Consider the following 14,795-nt stretch of genomic DNA (forward strand, 5'->3'; position numbering starts at 1 on the left):
AAGAGGCAGCTAATGCAAGGAAAACGTCAATTATGTCAACAGAGGAAAAGTCCAAAGCTAAGATCAGGCAAAAACCAGCTCCATCACAGCGGCAGATTCCTTGGAAAGCAGAAAAGAGGCCCAGGGAAGAGGAATTGGTCACTCTATTGAAAGTCACTCTAGCAAGGTTGTACCAAGAAAACAAAGATAAGTTCCGACTTCCTTTACCTATCAAACAACCACCGGAGCAGAGAGATAAGTCTAAGCATTGCGCTTTCCATTCTGACTTTGGCCATCAGACTAACGAATGCAGGAACTTAAGGAGGCAGGTGGAGATGTTGATAGCCAGAGGGGAGTTCGCAAGTTATATTCAAGGCCCGGCGGTAGAGCAGAATCAACCGGCGGAGCAAGTGAAGAGGAGGAATCAGAAGCCGAACTCCTATAACTCACAACTAATTCAAATAATCAATGCAATTCATGGCCGGCCTGAACGTGAAGAGTTAGATGAACTACTTCGAACACGACTCCGCCAGGCGCAGATGAAGAGGAGGATAGGCAGTGTAAACACTCTGCACCAACAAAGCACATCAACACAGATAAAGTTTGACAAAACAGATCTGTTGCGTTTTCAGATCCCTCATGATGACCCGTTAGTTGTTAGTTTGACAATGGCCGAATACTTAGTACGAAGAGTTCTGATTGATCCTGGAAGTAGTTCGAATGTTATGCCGAGGGACATGTTCGATTGGCTCGATATAAAGCCCGATAGGCTCAAGCCCACTGGCAATCCCTTGCTCGGGTTCGATGGAAAGCGGGTGGAACCCGTTGGAGTGGTGGAAGTAGCAGTGCATACCGCAGAAAGGGTTCTGATGGAGAGTTTTGTGGTTGTCGAGATTCATCCCTCTTCTAACCTTCTGATAGGCAGAGGGTTGATCCATATAGTTCACGGTGTTCCTTCCACTCTGCATCAAGTAATGAGATGCCTGGGGCCAGACGGAACCAAGGTGATTGACATTCATGGGGACCAGGTTGCAGCTAAGGAATGTTATTCAGTAACACTGAAATATGCTGGAAAAGGGAAAGCACCCATCCGTTCGGCAAGCCCGAGATAGCAATTACAGGAACCTCCACCCAAGCAGAATGGGGAGGGGGAGCCAGTGGACTTGACCGAAGAACCCTTAGTTGATGTACAGATCGATCAATTCCGACCAGAACGAACAACCAGAGTGGGGGTAAGACTTGCTGAGGGGGAGAAATAGGAGTTAGTTGATTTCTTGTCTCAGAACGCTGATGTATTCGCATGGAGCCACCTAGACATGCTTGGAATCAATCCTTCCGTATCCTGTCACTCCTTGAACATTAATCCCAATGCAAGACCTGTAAAGCAGAAGCAGCGAAAGTTTGCTCTAGAGCGTACCCGGATCATAGCCGAGGAGGTTGATAGGCTGCTTTATACAGGATTTATAAGAGAAGTGTACTATCCCGACTGGTTGTCAAATGTTGTTGTTGTGCAGAAGAAGAATGGGAAATGGTGAGTGTGCATTGACTTCACCAATTTGAACAAAGCCTGTCCGAAGGATAGCTTTCCGCTGCCCAAAATTAATCAAATGGTGGATGCTACTACTGGGTATGAGCGTTTAACCTTCTTAGATGCTTATTCAGGTTATAATCAGATCTCCATGGACCCTGCTGATGAAGAGAAAACTTCTTTCGTTACCGAGCGAGGGACCTATTGCTACAAAGTTATGCCGTTCGAACTGAAGAACGCTGGGGCAACTTATCAAAGGCTTATTAGCAAAATTTTCAAGGATCAAATAAGGAAGACAGTGGAAGCCTACATTGATGACATGGTAGTAAAAAGTAAGAAGAAAGTTGACCATTTGAAACATCTACAAGACGTATTTGATGTGTTGAGACAATATGGAATGAAGCTCAATCCAACCAAGTGCTCATTCGGCGTGAGTTCTGGTCAGTTCCTAGGACACGTGGTTAATTATAGAGGCATAGAAGCTAGCCTTGCCCAAACAAAAGCTCTGAGTAAGAATGCCGAGCCGAAGACAATCAAAGAAGTGCAAGCACTTATGGGACGGATAGCTGCATTGAGCCGGTTCATTTCCAAATTTTCAGGTTGCTGCAAACCATTTTTTGACACAATACGAAGCCATAAGAGACAAGTTTAGGGGGATGACTAGCGCCGAGCATTAACTGGTTTGAAAGAATATATGTAGAACCTTCCGGTCCTGTCAGCTCTCGAACCAGGAGAAAAGCTATTTTTATACCTCGGGGTATCCAGCATCGCGACAAGTGGCGTTCTAATCCGTTGTAAAGAGGAGAAGCAATATCCAGTGTTCTATGTTAGCAAAACGATGACTGAGGCTGAACGACGCTATTCAAAGGCCGAGCGGGTGATACTTTCGCTAGTACATGCGAAAAGAAAGCTCAGGCATTATTTTGAATCCCATCCTATCATCGTTATAACCATTTTCCCTATCAGAATAATCCTGCACAAGCCAGACCTCTTAGGGAGGATGACGAAGTGGGCCATAGAGTTAAGCTCATTTAACATAACATATGAACCCAGAACGGCAGTTAAAGGGCAAACAGTGGCAGATTTCTTGCTGGAATGTGATTCAGAAGACATGGAGGAAGACCTTCGAGGTTGCTTGTGGAAACTCTTTGTCGATGGATCCTCAAATCAGATGGAGGCAGGCATTGGAGTCAAACTACAGACACCAGAAGGCACGTTCCTAAGTCAAGCGCTCCGGCTTGAATTCAGAGCCACTAATAATGAAGCGGAATATGAGGCACTACTGGCTGGACTTAAGCTCGCCAAAGAGCTAAAGGTCAGGAATTTGACCGTCTTTAGTGACTCGCAGTTAATTGTCTGACAGGTCAATGGCGAATATGAAACCAAGGATGAAACGATGGAAGCATATCATTATACTGTTATACGAGAAGTCAGAAACTTTGAAAAAATTGAATTCATCCAAGTACCAAGAGAGCATAATGAAGATGCTGATCGGCTAGCATATAGCGCTTTGGTTTCTAGAGAGACATTGGCAAGGGTGATTCCCGTAGGAATACTGAACCAGCCATCCATTTTTGAAGAATCTTCGGGCCCAGATCCTTGGCAAGTGAATGTTATTCCAAATGAGCCAAGTTGGATTGATTCGATTGTAACTTATATTCGGAACGGTACTCTGCCTGAGCAAAGAGATGAGGCTAGGAAAATCAAATCGAACGCTGCAAAATACGCCATAGTGCATAACCAGTTATACAAGAGGTCTTTTTCTGGGCCGTACTTAAAATGCGTTACCCTCACAGAAGCTCGGCAGTTATTGCGGGCTATTCATGAAGGCATGTGTGGAAATCATTCAGGGGGAAGATCTTTAGCGCACAAAGCAATGACGCAAGGGTACTTCTGGCCGAACATGTCACGAGATGCGGAAGAATTCTCCAGAAGATTCGATAAGTGCCAAAGGTTTGGACCATTAATCCACCAACCACCTGAGGACTTGCACGTGATGGCCACACCATGGCCTTTCGCAGAATGGGGGATGGATGTGGTTGGTCCTCTGCCAACTGCAAGAGCTCAGAACAAGTATATATTGCTGGCAACAGATTACTTTACCAAATGGGTGGAAGCAGAGCCATATTCGAGCGTAACGCAAACCCATATAAGACGCTTCATCTGGAGTAATATTATTTACCATTTTGGTGTCCCGAGGTCAATTGTTATGGATAATGGGACTAATCTCGACAGCAAGCAAGTTAGAGAATTGCTGGAAGAATATGGAATTAACCAAAAATTGGCAGCAGTAAGTCATACCCAGGCCAATGAACAAGCAGAAATTATGAATAGAACAATTTTCGCTTGTATCAAGAAGAAATTGGAAAACCGTAAAGGGAAGTGGCTGGATGAACTCCCGAACGTCCTATGGGCTTACAGAACGACCCCTAGACGGCCGACCGGGGAAAGCCCATTCGCCATGGCATACGGAACCGAAGCAGTCATACAGGTTGAATATTTGGTTCCAACTGTCCAAAGCTTAGCATGGAATCAGGAACAAAATGAAAAAATGCTGAGATTTAACCTTAATATGTTAGAGGAAAAGAGAGATGCTGCGGTAATAAGGCTTGGATCCTATCAGCAGACACTGGCTAGCAGCCACAACAAAAGGGTGAAGCACAGAGATTTCACACTTGGTGATCTGGTTCTGAAGAAGAAGGTAGGAATGGTTAAAAAGATGATGTCGCCTTGTGAAGGACCATACAGAATTGCAAAGATCATAGGGAAGGGGGCATATATACTAGAGACCATGGCCGGAAGGTTGGTTAACAAGCCATGGAATGCTACATCTTTAAAAAGGTATTATATGTAGAAAGTTTAAAGTTCTAATTATGGCATTACTCATTTTCAGTGTACAGAATTCTGAAATTTATAAAAAACTATCTTCTTCTAAAAAGTTGAGTGTATGAAAACAGCAAAGTAAGTGGCAGCTGGCACTATGAGTCGAACGCCAAAAACTTGCCAAAAAAATAAAAGCGTGAAAGTGGCGAGTGGGATTCTAGCCGAGCGCCAACCACTCAGCAAAGTAAGTGGCAGTTGGCACTATGAGCCGAACGCCAAAAACTTGCCAAAAATTAAAAGAGTGAAAGTGGCAAGTGGCATTCTAGCCGAGCGCCAACACTCAGCAAAGTAAGTGGCAGCTGACACTATGAGCCGAACGTCAAGAACTTGCCAAAAATAGAAGAGTGAAAGTGGTAAGTGGCATTCTAGCCGAGCGCCACCCACTCAGCAAAGTAAGTGGCAGCTGGCACTATGAGCCGAACGCCAAGAATTTGCCAAAAATAAAAGAGTGAAAGTGGCAAGTGGCATTCTAGCCGAGCGCCAACCACTCAGCAAAGTAAGTAGGTTGGCACTATGAGCCGAACACCAAAAATTTACCAAAAAATAAAAGAGTGAAAGTGGCAAGTGGCATTCTAGCCGAGCGCCAACCACTTGGCAAAGTAAGTGGCAGCTGGCACTATGAGCCGAACGCCAAGAACTTGCCAAAAATAAAAGAGTGAAAGTGTCAAGTGGCATTCTAGTCGAGCGCCAACCACTTAGTAAAGTAAGTGGCAGCTGGCACTATGAGCCGAACGCCAAAAACTTGCGGAAAAAAATAAAAAATAAAAATAAAATGTGGCAAAGTGGCACACTAGCCGAACGCTAACCACTGACATACAGAGAGAAACCAGATCAGATAACATTAAATCATTAAGTAAAGGGATTTATGGCAAAAGTTCAACCAAAAGTCAGCCATCTCATTAATAGTGAAGTTTCTGAGTTACAAAAAATGAGGTATACAGATGACAAAAGTGCAAAAGGAAGGAGGTGGGGACATCAGAAAGGTTCTAACTAGAAGTATTTGCCCCGTCAGCTTCTTGATGGTGCTGAACGGTCCCTTCATCACTATTGGCGGTTCCGTCCTCACGAGGAGGAGAATCAAGCTGAATGACAGAATCATTCTGCTGAGTTCTATCCTCAGTAGCATTGGAAGAATCATTCTGCCGAGGTTCATCCTCAGCAGCGGTGGCGGATGGAGTCACAGTGGACAGAGGAAGAACGCCCAGAGGTTGAGCAGTAGAAGGAGTAGGAGTGATCCTAGAAAAGGCGATCTCTTGGCATTCATCAAATATACCCTCAGCAGGGGTAGAGTTTGGGTCGGCATAAACACCCGGAGGATCAATCTTCAGCTCCTTGTCAACCTCATCAGGGGTAGAACCGGTCTGACCTTCAGCTGGAATACGATCGATATAACCCTCTCGGAACCCCTGAGCATATCTGAGGGCCCCAACCCTGGAAAACCGAGCGTGCAAAACTAGCATACCACCATTTACCTTACTGATGGTGTTGAGTAAAGCATCACGCTCATCTAGAGCTCTTTTCTCAAAGGCCATCGGAGTGGATTGCTCATCACTCAGAAGGCGCTGAAGTTCTTCCTTCTCAGCCTTAAGAGATTCTCGCTCGGTATGCCAGACATTCTTCTCAAGTTGCAGAACATCCTTTTCGTCCTGAAGAGAGTCTGTCTCTTTTATCAGAGCGTCCCTCTCTTTCTCAACTTTGTTGAGCTGAACCATCAGCTCGGCATTCTGAGAAACTAAGGCATTGTTTTCCTTGTTAGCTGCACCAAGGTTGTCAGAGAGCTTACGAGCCTTGGCGTTTCCCAGCTCAACTTGCTTCTGCATGGCCATCATCCCAAATAGGGTCTGCAGAGATATACATGATAACTAATTAAGCTGAGTAGGTGATCAGAAGTAATCAAATGTAAAGACTATGTAAAGATTCATTGACTGAGGGGCAAAAGTTACCTCTATGGCAGACAAGGGGAACCGGCTGAACACTTCTTTCTGAGACAAACCCTTGGCTACCTCGATATCTTTAGAAGTCCACATGATCCTGTAGTATGCCATAGCGGTTTGACCATCCTTGAACATGGTCTCGTCTGGCTTTACAAACGACCCGTCTGTTCGAATAAAGCGGAGGTTCCATGGTGCCGATACAGAGGCAGAGGCATTAACAGAGATAGGCCCAGAGAGGGCAGAAGGCCTAGTCAAAGGGGGCCTAGTCAGAGGATGCACGAACACACTTGGCCCAGAGGGCCTAACCCTTTGAGACAAAGGAACGTCATCAATGCTGAGAGCACTATCAGGCTGAGGCCTTTTTCCTCTCGCCTTTTCCCAAGCGGCAACAGTGGCAGAGCTGGGAAGGTTGTTGACAGAAGGGGTCACGTTCGGATTGACAGGCGTAACGTTAGAGACCGGGTCGGTAGTCGTCACGGTCGGATCAATGGAAGGAGTGGTATCAGAAATAATGGCAGAAGAAGATATTGAAACTGGGGAAGAAGTTGCCACAGGGGCAACAACGGTCCTGGGGGCAGCCTTCTTCCTGCCGAAGGAAGGGATCTAGAGTTGACTAATTGTCTTGCCAAGGGCTGAGAGAGCAAGAAGGTTGTATGAGGTAAGGAGGTCCGAGCAAGAGGGAATGTCGTTCAGAACGCACTTCTTCAAATAGTTATCCCTATCCCTGCAAACACCGTAGCTCAAATCATCACAAGGAATGCCTAAGGAACGGCATAAGAAAGTATAAAAGCGAAGAACGCAAATCTCGCAAGGACAGTCACTCTTATGGGTTTTGTATTTTTTATACGAAGAGACAGAGCACTCGCCAAAAGCGCTCGGGATAGGGAAGTTGTGATACCCGGGTATTACAGAAGTCCTTTGCGACTGGAGAAAACCAGGCTCCCCTAATCCCAATTATATTTTTCCTCGAACCCTTCTCAGATTTGATTTTATCTTTGCATATGGACCTCTTCTCAATTGGGTAGAAATGGCAGAACGGTTCATCAATTCAGATTTTGCTAACCTTGTAACAGAGGAGAAGATCTATGAAGTCAAGATCTAGACCTCTGTCACGGTTCAGAAGCAACATAACAGATAGAACCCTAAGGAAATTTGGGTTTTCTTGCAAAGGGGAAAGTTTCAGTTTATTAAAAACGTAACTAAAGAAGGGATACAGAGGGAACCTAATGAGATTTAATTGAAGATTGGAAAACAAGACCTCGCCGGGAAGAAGGCTAGCACCAGTCCTGATATTTACATCTTTGGGGCAAGCCCTAATTTGAATGTCATCAGGAAGGTTGAGTCTCATACAAAGAACACTTAAATCTATAGTCATGGTGAAAACGAACAAAGATTCTGAGGAAGAACAGCAAATCCCTAAAGGAGGAGAAAAAAACAAAACTAACCTCGAAAGATTGAACATCGCGAAGAGCACTGCAAGATCACCGGAAAAGGAAGCTTTTGCAAAAGTTCGTCGGAGGGGATTTAACTCAAAAGAGATAGATGAAGATTTGAATGACGGTGAAGCAAGATAGAAATGGTAAAGAGGATTGATGGAACATCTCTGAGACTTATAAAGACAAGGTGGGCTCGAAGGCCGAGGAGTCAGGAAAGCGAGGAGTTTTTTGAATCTCGAAGCACCGACTCCCAAATCCAACCGTCCATTCTTCCATGAGATCTTCTTGAGCCGTCAAGCCATGATTAGCAGCCTCTAATAATTACCCCCTAATTAATTAGGGAGTAATTATGGGGGCAGTTGAGGATATCGGAAGAGACATGGGCTAGATATGACCCACGAAAAGAGGATCAGGCCGAGAAACTGGATTCAGCCCACACGGTGACGTTGCGGAATAGGCCGAATGCATAGCTAGGCCCGTAAGGAATGAAGCCTGTCGAGGGACCCAACTTAGAGAATCACTTATAGCATTCTAGTAGCACTTGTAAATGCCTATAAATAGGCAGGAAGGAGAGAATGTAAGGGGATTTTTGTTGAAAATGTAACGAGACTCTGTGAGGATAGAGAGAGTCAATTCTTTGCATCTTCAATCATGAATGTCACAGGGTCTTGTGTCAGAGGGCAAATATCATAGGGTTCATGCAGACTCCTTGCAGAAATTATTAGTTATAGAGTTGTTGGATTATGATGCACTTTTTTTTTTTTTTTTTCCGAATTAAGATTTTGAATTTCCTAATGGGATTGCAATTCTTAGATGTGATTTTTTTTAAGTCACTTCCTTATACGTGCCCTACTTCTTTTCTAAGTCACATAAAGAGCGTGTCCAGAGTTAACATATTTAGAAGAAAAAATGTAGTAAAATTGGTAGAGATGTATCTTTACACTTTTTAATGCATTTGAATGGTCCACACGATTGTTTTGTTCACGCTTTGATTGATTGTTTGTTTTGTTCACAACAATTGTCAAGCCTCATCTTCTACCATTATTTTTTTTTTTCTTTTTGTACTTATTTTCTGCATAAATACAATATGCATGACTTTCATTCATCGCATGTTCTTGACTTTGCTCTACAATGCGCCCCAGTGGAACACCAACAATTTAGTACACATCCTGGTTAAAGAGATATTAGAAAGCAACATGTAACAACCAGTCACAGGACTGAAAAGCCATGAAATAATGTCTGACATTCTCTAATCAACAGAACTTAGTTCCAACATGCAATAACCATCAACACATTAGCAAAATCATGTCTCCTCTATGCAAAATTACCATCAATATTTTCCTGAGCCAAGTTGCATAGAATCACAATTGAAATAAAGAGAAACTTCAACGGCCTCTCAAAACAAACTTGAACAGAATAGCTCAGGAAATTCGGAACCAAAGCAAAAAAGGTCGAGAAATTTTCCCGACGAAACAAATAGGTCAGCGAAGGAAAAGCTAATGCATGCCTCCCATTTCTTCACTTTTGGTGTGTTTATCAAAGATATCAATTAGTTGATCATTCTCTTAAAATCTCCAAGTTTGAAGAGTAATGTTTTTATTTTTTATTTCCCGAGAGAAAGGAATGAAAAATTATATATGAAAGCCAAAGAACTGTTGAATGATGTCCTCCCTTCTCACAACTCCATCAAAAGATCAGAAACACCCACCCATCTGCCAAAAATAAATAAATAAAAAGAGTCAAAAACAAGGAATAATAATCAATTCTACAAGCTAATTGTGTAAACAAGGAATAAAAGTTCTGGTTAAAGTACATACAAATTATTTCCTCATATCATGATCATCATCTTTGCCTTTATCCTATATGATTGAGATTGGTTGCACGAATTTTATTTTCATTTCTGTACTCTTACAAGTCATATCTCTTATTATATTTAACTTTTTAAAATCACTTCTAATAGTTCATCCCATGCGAGTTTTGGTCGATCTCTTTGCATCTTACCTTTTATCCAAATAAATGTAGTAATCCACCTTTTCTTACCGGTGCATCCATGGGTCTTTGTTGTATATGAACATATCACATAAGTCTACTTTCTCTTATTTTACCACTAATAGGCGCAACTCCTAGTTTCTCCTTCACATGTTGATCATTAATCCTATTTTTTCTTGTCATTCCTATCATCCATCTTAATATTCTCATTTCAATAACATGAATGCATTGTTCTTATTTCTTTTTTAACACCCAACATTCCACTCCATATGATACATAGTTGGCCTAATAACCATCATATAAAACTTATTTGGTATTCATTTGTCACAACCCTACTCCAATCCTACTTATTACATTGTCATCTATCTCTCCATCATTATTGTATGCTGGACCCTAAATATTAAAAATGGCTATTTTTAGTAAAATCCTTTGGTAACCGTCCTATAAAATTAGACTCCTTGGATGTTCAATGCTTTAGAAAGCTAAGAAATTGCCCCTCTGAATGCAGCTCTTAAAATCTATATTGTTGAAAATAAGGGACAGACAAAACACAGACCAATAAAAAGGAGGGGGGTGTTGCTTAACAGGAGACAAAGAACAAAAATATAAATGAAATGAAGAACTAAAAAAAGGAAAAAGTTTTCAAAATACAACAACAACAATAATTGCATTAATTGACATACAACACATGAATTAGTTATGGACTTGACAAGACATTAATTGCATTGTAAGGAGGATATGACTACAAATAGGTATCTATTAAGAAGCATGAACTCTTCTACAAAGGCGTGGTGTCCATATTGGACATGTGTCAACGACAACACTTCATAGACACTCTAAACACGTCTAACACTTCATCGACTTGTCTATAATTTGAAAATAAATTCATTATTTTGGCCATTTATCCAATGCATCCCAAACACTTGGCCAATGCATTCTAGACACTCCCCAACACAAGTCTTATGTCATACACACACATCCAAGAGTAGCTATGTTCAACAATCTTGGAAACAATATGAACACACCTCTAGGCAAAGTCAATTTTTTTAAGGAAATAAACATTATGCACATATTGTGGTCATGCATGCAATGACATCTTTTAATATAGGATAAAAATATAATTACATTGACAAACTAGGAGAGTAGTATAATATATAATATAATAATTAATATTTACATAACTTCATCTTCGAAATTATGTAACTCATAGTATAGAAATTAAAAGGCAAAGTTTTACGATTGTCTTAATAGATAGAATGTATATAAATCAATTTTTTTATTTATATATAGATGCGTTCACGCCATGTCCATATCCTATATTTTTTGGCTTTGATGTGTCAGCACCTTATAGTGTCCGCATATGTGCTACTTAGAGTATCTAATTTCATTACCAAATGGTGCTAGTTGAAAATGGACCACTTTCCAATAATATGGTCCAACCTTCAAAATTTTCTCCAGTGTGATACTTGATATATGAAGAGTGACTCAATCATAGACATGCACACTTCAGATAAAAATAATTTAAGGAACGCCAGTGATTATTATATTATTAAATATGTGAATTTCTCAATAATCTAGCAAAGAGGTCTGACATACCAAAATAGCCTCAATCTCTTCTTCAGAGACAGGTCTTCGATTGGGCTGAAGAGAAGCTTTTCCTCCCAAAGTCATGTTCGTTTGGGCAGACCTTGAAAATGAAGTTTGATGAGCATCACCAGTCATAGATGCTGCTTGAGGTTTGGATGAAGTTTGATGAGCATCACCAGTCATAGATGCTGCTTGAGGTTTGGATGTGGAATCTGCAGAGGAAACTACTTTAACACTCCAATAGAATTGAGAAAAGTCAAATGGTTTAAGCAGATAATGAATTATAAAATAAGTGCATGCAGACACCAACTGAATAAAGCATTAAACTGGGAATGGTAAACATATCCTCTAAAATGACTAATGTTTGTCCACATAGAAAAATCACAAAATTCTCACAGTGTAAGAATATAAATTTTTTATTTTATTTTATTTTATTTTTATTTTATATATATATATATATATATATATATAGAAATGAACATTGAAGAAGCACAATATAAGTTTGGAAGATAAGTCCACAAGTTGGTTCCGAAGGGTAAGCAATATATTTTTTTGATAAGTAAAAAATATATTAGAAAAGCGTTCAAAAGGGGAACGCGTCGCTAATACACAAAAACGAAAGACCTAAGGACCAACATAGTCCAATAGATCAAATAAATCATCAATCGAGGAGAAAGCACTGCCTCTTACATAACATAAAAGAGAACGAAGAGAAGGTTAAGCAATATTAATTGTCAACTACAAAGTGAAAAGCGCACTGTGCACCTATAAACTAGAATGAGAAAAACATCAATGCTTTGACTTTTGACTAGGTATACCCAACCTACTTAAAGTAATTAATCCTTCATTGCAATTTTACCCACCCCACCTCCGCCCCTATTGGGGCAGGTGTGGGACTCTTTTAATAAGGTTTGGGACGGGTATGGAAATAAATAACAAAGCTAATTCGGGTTTGGGCAGGGATGGGTTTTACTCTATCCCATCCTGCCCCAAATATATATATATATATATATATATAACATTTATGGAACTTATATTTTATATACATAATATACCAACCCTAACACATTTTAACCCTAAAGCTTCCAAAATATGCCACACCCCACCCATTCAGTATTCACTCTACCCCCTTCCATCATGATCTCACTGGTGCCTCTCTGTCTCTCCCCCTCCCTCACTCCTTTAAGCACAATGCCGAAAAGATCCACACCAATGTCTTCATCTTCTTCTACTTTACTCTACCTCTCTCTACAAAGTTTTGTAGAATACAGATTTTTATTTTTATTTTTTTATCTCTGTGATGATAAGAGTAGTTGCTTGAGAAGTGTTTAGTTCACAAAGCCTCAGATTCATGACTGAAGACTTTCCGATCGGCAATATTCAACTTAGGCGCACAGCCTCGCATTTCAATCTAGCTAAGTCTTTTGACGGCAAACGTCCGATTGTATTAGTGACGTTCTCATATATATCAATGTATGTATATACATATAGATCTCTCTCTATAGGGATGGGATTAGGTGTATAGACCGCGACCGGTATGGAACAAACAATATCTAATCGGGAAGGGGTAGAGTTTGGGAGAACCCAGACCAAACCCACCCCGTTGCCATCCCTATCCCCAACTGTTACTTGCCCCATGGCTTGGAGCTTACAAGCTTATTGTCAGAATTTCTTAAAAACTACTTTTTCTAAGGCTTGATACTCATCATCCGGATCAATAGTTGAGCCCCATTTAAGCGTCTCTCTCTCTCTCTCTCTCTATATATATATATATATATATATATATATATATATATATATATCGATCTATCTCCCCATGGTTTGCAGCTTACAAGCTTATCGTCAGAATTTCTTAAAAACTACTTTTTTCTACTGCTCTATCTCTCTCTCTTTCTCTCTATCTATCTATCTCTTAGATGAATTGTACCAAATCAACTCAATTGTTATAATGATCAGTCTATCTAAACTCAATGAATAAAGCTATACATACATATACCTTCATTTGTTTTAGGATTGAAAAGTGCCCAAATGTGGAAAGATGGAATAGAGGTGGCAGTAGCACAAACTGAAAACAGTGTGAAATAAAATCGAGTGATGGTATTTTCATTTGCAATAAAGTCCCCCCCAACTGCAACCATAAATAGATTGAAGTCAAAGATGATTTAAGAACAAGAGGAAAACCAAAAAGTTAGTCGATTTAAGCTGCTAGAATATATACAATGGATCCACGATCTAGAAAGGGAATGTGTGCCTTGACATTGTTGAATGACTAATAAAAATAAAGTTAGCCGTTTAAGTTAACATAAGTAAGGCTTTATTAAGTTGCAAAGCATTGGGCATTCTTTTAGTGCCAATTGCTGGTCAAGTACTTTTTTTCCCGGACGGTGGCACAAAAGCTCTACTGTAACAGATGATAATATAAGCAGCTAAAAAGGTTAAGGTTTTCTGTGTTACATGAACAGCTGATATATTAGCACAACCACACTATGGGCAATGTTAAAGTGAGCAACAACCTCAGACATTGTTATAGTGGAAAAGCTCATAGAAATTACATCCGGTGATCCAATACAGTCCACAATAGCAAGAAAACATTGACGGTCATATTCTTAACCATCTAATTACAAAAAGTTCTTTTGGGACCATTTCAGATTTGATTACAGACTTAAAGACACCCAAAATTATATATTACATGATCAACCATAAGTATCAAAGCAATTTGGGACATATCAACAGCTCTGTAAATAGAAGTCAATCACAAAGCTATAAGCAATGTCAGGACATAAAATCTGAAGGGTAGCTTAATTTTTCTAGAGCTGGAAACATTTCCCTACTAGCAGAGTGCAGGAGGTTTGAGGGTTAAAATGTACACAGCTTTACCTCGGCATGCAGAGACTTCTCAGTTGTAATTTTCTAGCAAACACGCACATCATTTTCATTAAATTCAACCCGGATACAGAAACATATTCAATCTAATATATCTTCGGACAATTTCATAAAACATATTAATATAATGCTTTGAAATTTCACAATAGTATGTAATGATGTTACAAAATTCAATCATAGATAAAATAAAAATAAAATAAAATAACCCTGCTCAATAGTTCAATCAATTGGTCCAACAATAGGTTCTTTTGGTGAGTGATCGGACAAACACGCATACATATACATATACACACATAAAAAGTTTATCTGTTTTGGGTATACAGAAGAACAAACCAGAGGTTTTAGGATGCCGCTGAGGAAACTTGATGCGGGGAATTCGCTTCATCACCTGCGCTGCACTCATCTCTCTCTCCCTCTCTCTACAAAACCAATCCTCCTACAGAATCTGATTAAGGTGCTATTTAAGGGTATGATGAAGTTGGGAGTGGAATATGTTCGGTTTCCACCCGACCCATATGACCCATCGCAGACCCGAATGGGCTTGGACAAGATTAACCTGTTTGGGATTGCTCTTAA

At 40.4% G+C, this 14,795-nt stretch overlaps 2 protein-coding genes across 2 annotated transcripts; one reads left to right on the forward strand and one right to left on the reverse strand.

The window, feature by feature from the left end:
- Positions 1-1,658: 1,658 nt before the first annotated feature.
- LOC132281237 (uncharacterized) lies at positions 1,659-4,361 on the forward strand. Its single transcript, XM_059782961.1, has 4 exons — positions 1,659-2,106; positions 2,227-2,822; positions 2,871-3,460; positions 3,569-4,361. Exons 1-4 carry the CDS (start codon positions 1,659-1,661, stop codon positions 4,359-4,361), a joined length of 2,427 nt encoding a protein of 808 aa, XP_059638944.1.
- A 4,596-nt stretch (positions 4,362-8,957) lies between these two features.
- On the reverse strand, positions 8,958-14,671 carry LOC132285281 (uncharacterized). The gene is made up of 4 exons (XM_059787448.1): positions 14,553-14,671; positions 13,333-13,464; positions 11,346-11,548; positions 8,958-9,472 (listed from the first exon to the last, which is right to left on the reverse strand). The coding sequence occupies exons 1-4, from the start codon at positions 14,620-14,622 to the stop codon at positions 9,455-9,457; spliced, it is 423 nt and encodes a 140-aa protein (XP_059643431.1). The 5' UTR covers positions 14,623-14,671; the 3' UTR covers positions 8,958-9,454.
- Positions 14,672-14,795: the final 124 nt, after the last annotated feature.

The sequence above is a fragment of the Cornus florida genome, unplaced genomic scaffold (genome assembly GCF_030987335.1).
Source record: "Cornus florida cultivar Cherokee Brave unplaced genomic scaffold, ASM3098733v1 CherokeeBrave_3.0.0_Hap2_Chr11, whole genome shotgun sequence".
NCBI classification, from domain to species: Eukaryota; Viridiplantae; Streptophyta; class Magnoliopsida; order Cornales; family Cornaceae; genus Cornus; species Cornus florida.

Excerpts from the sequence above, each read along its gene's own strand:
- LOC132281237 (XM_059782961.1), top strand. The coding sequence starts at position 1,659 with ATGGACCCTGCTGATGAAGAGAAAACTTCTTTCGTTACCGAGCGAGGG. Across the intron at positions 2,823-2,870 it reads AGCTCGCCAAAGAGCTAAAG|GTCAATGGCGAATATGAAAC; the intron begins GTCAGGAATTTG and ends ATTGTCTGACAG. Across the intron at positions 3,461-3,568 it reads AGATTCGATAAGTGCCAAAG|AGCTCAGAACAAGTATATAT; the intron begins GTTTGGACCATT and ends GCCAACTGCAAG.
- LOC132285281 (XM_059787448.1), bottom strand. The coding sequence starts at position 14,622 with ATGAGTGCAGCGCAGGTGATGAAGCGAATTCCCCGCATCAAGTTTCCT. Across the intron at positions 13,465-14,552 it reads GCGGCATCCTAAAACCTCTG|TTGGGGGGGACTTTATTGCA; the intron begins GTTTGTTCTTCT and ends TTATGGTTGCAG. Across the intron at positions 11,549-13,332 it reads CAATCCTAAAACAAATGAAG|ATTCCACATCCAAACCTCAA; the intron begins GTATATGTATGT and ends TTTCCTCTGCAG.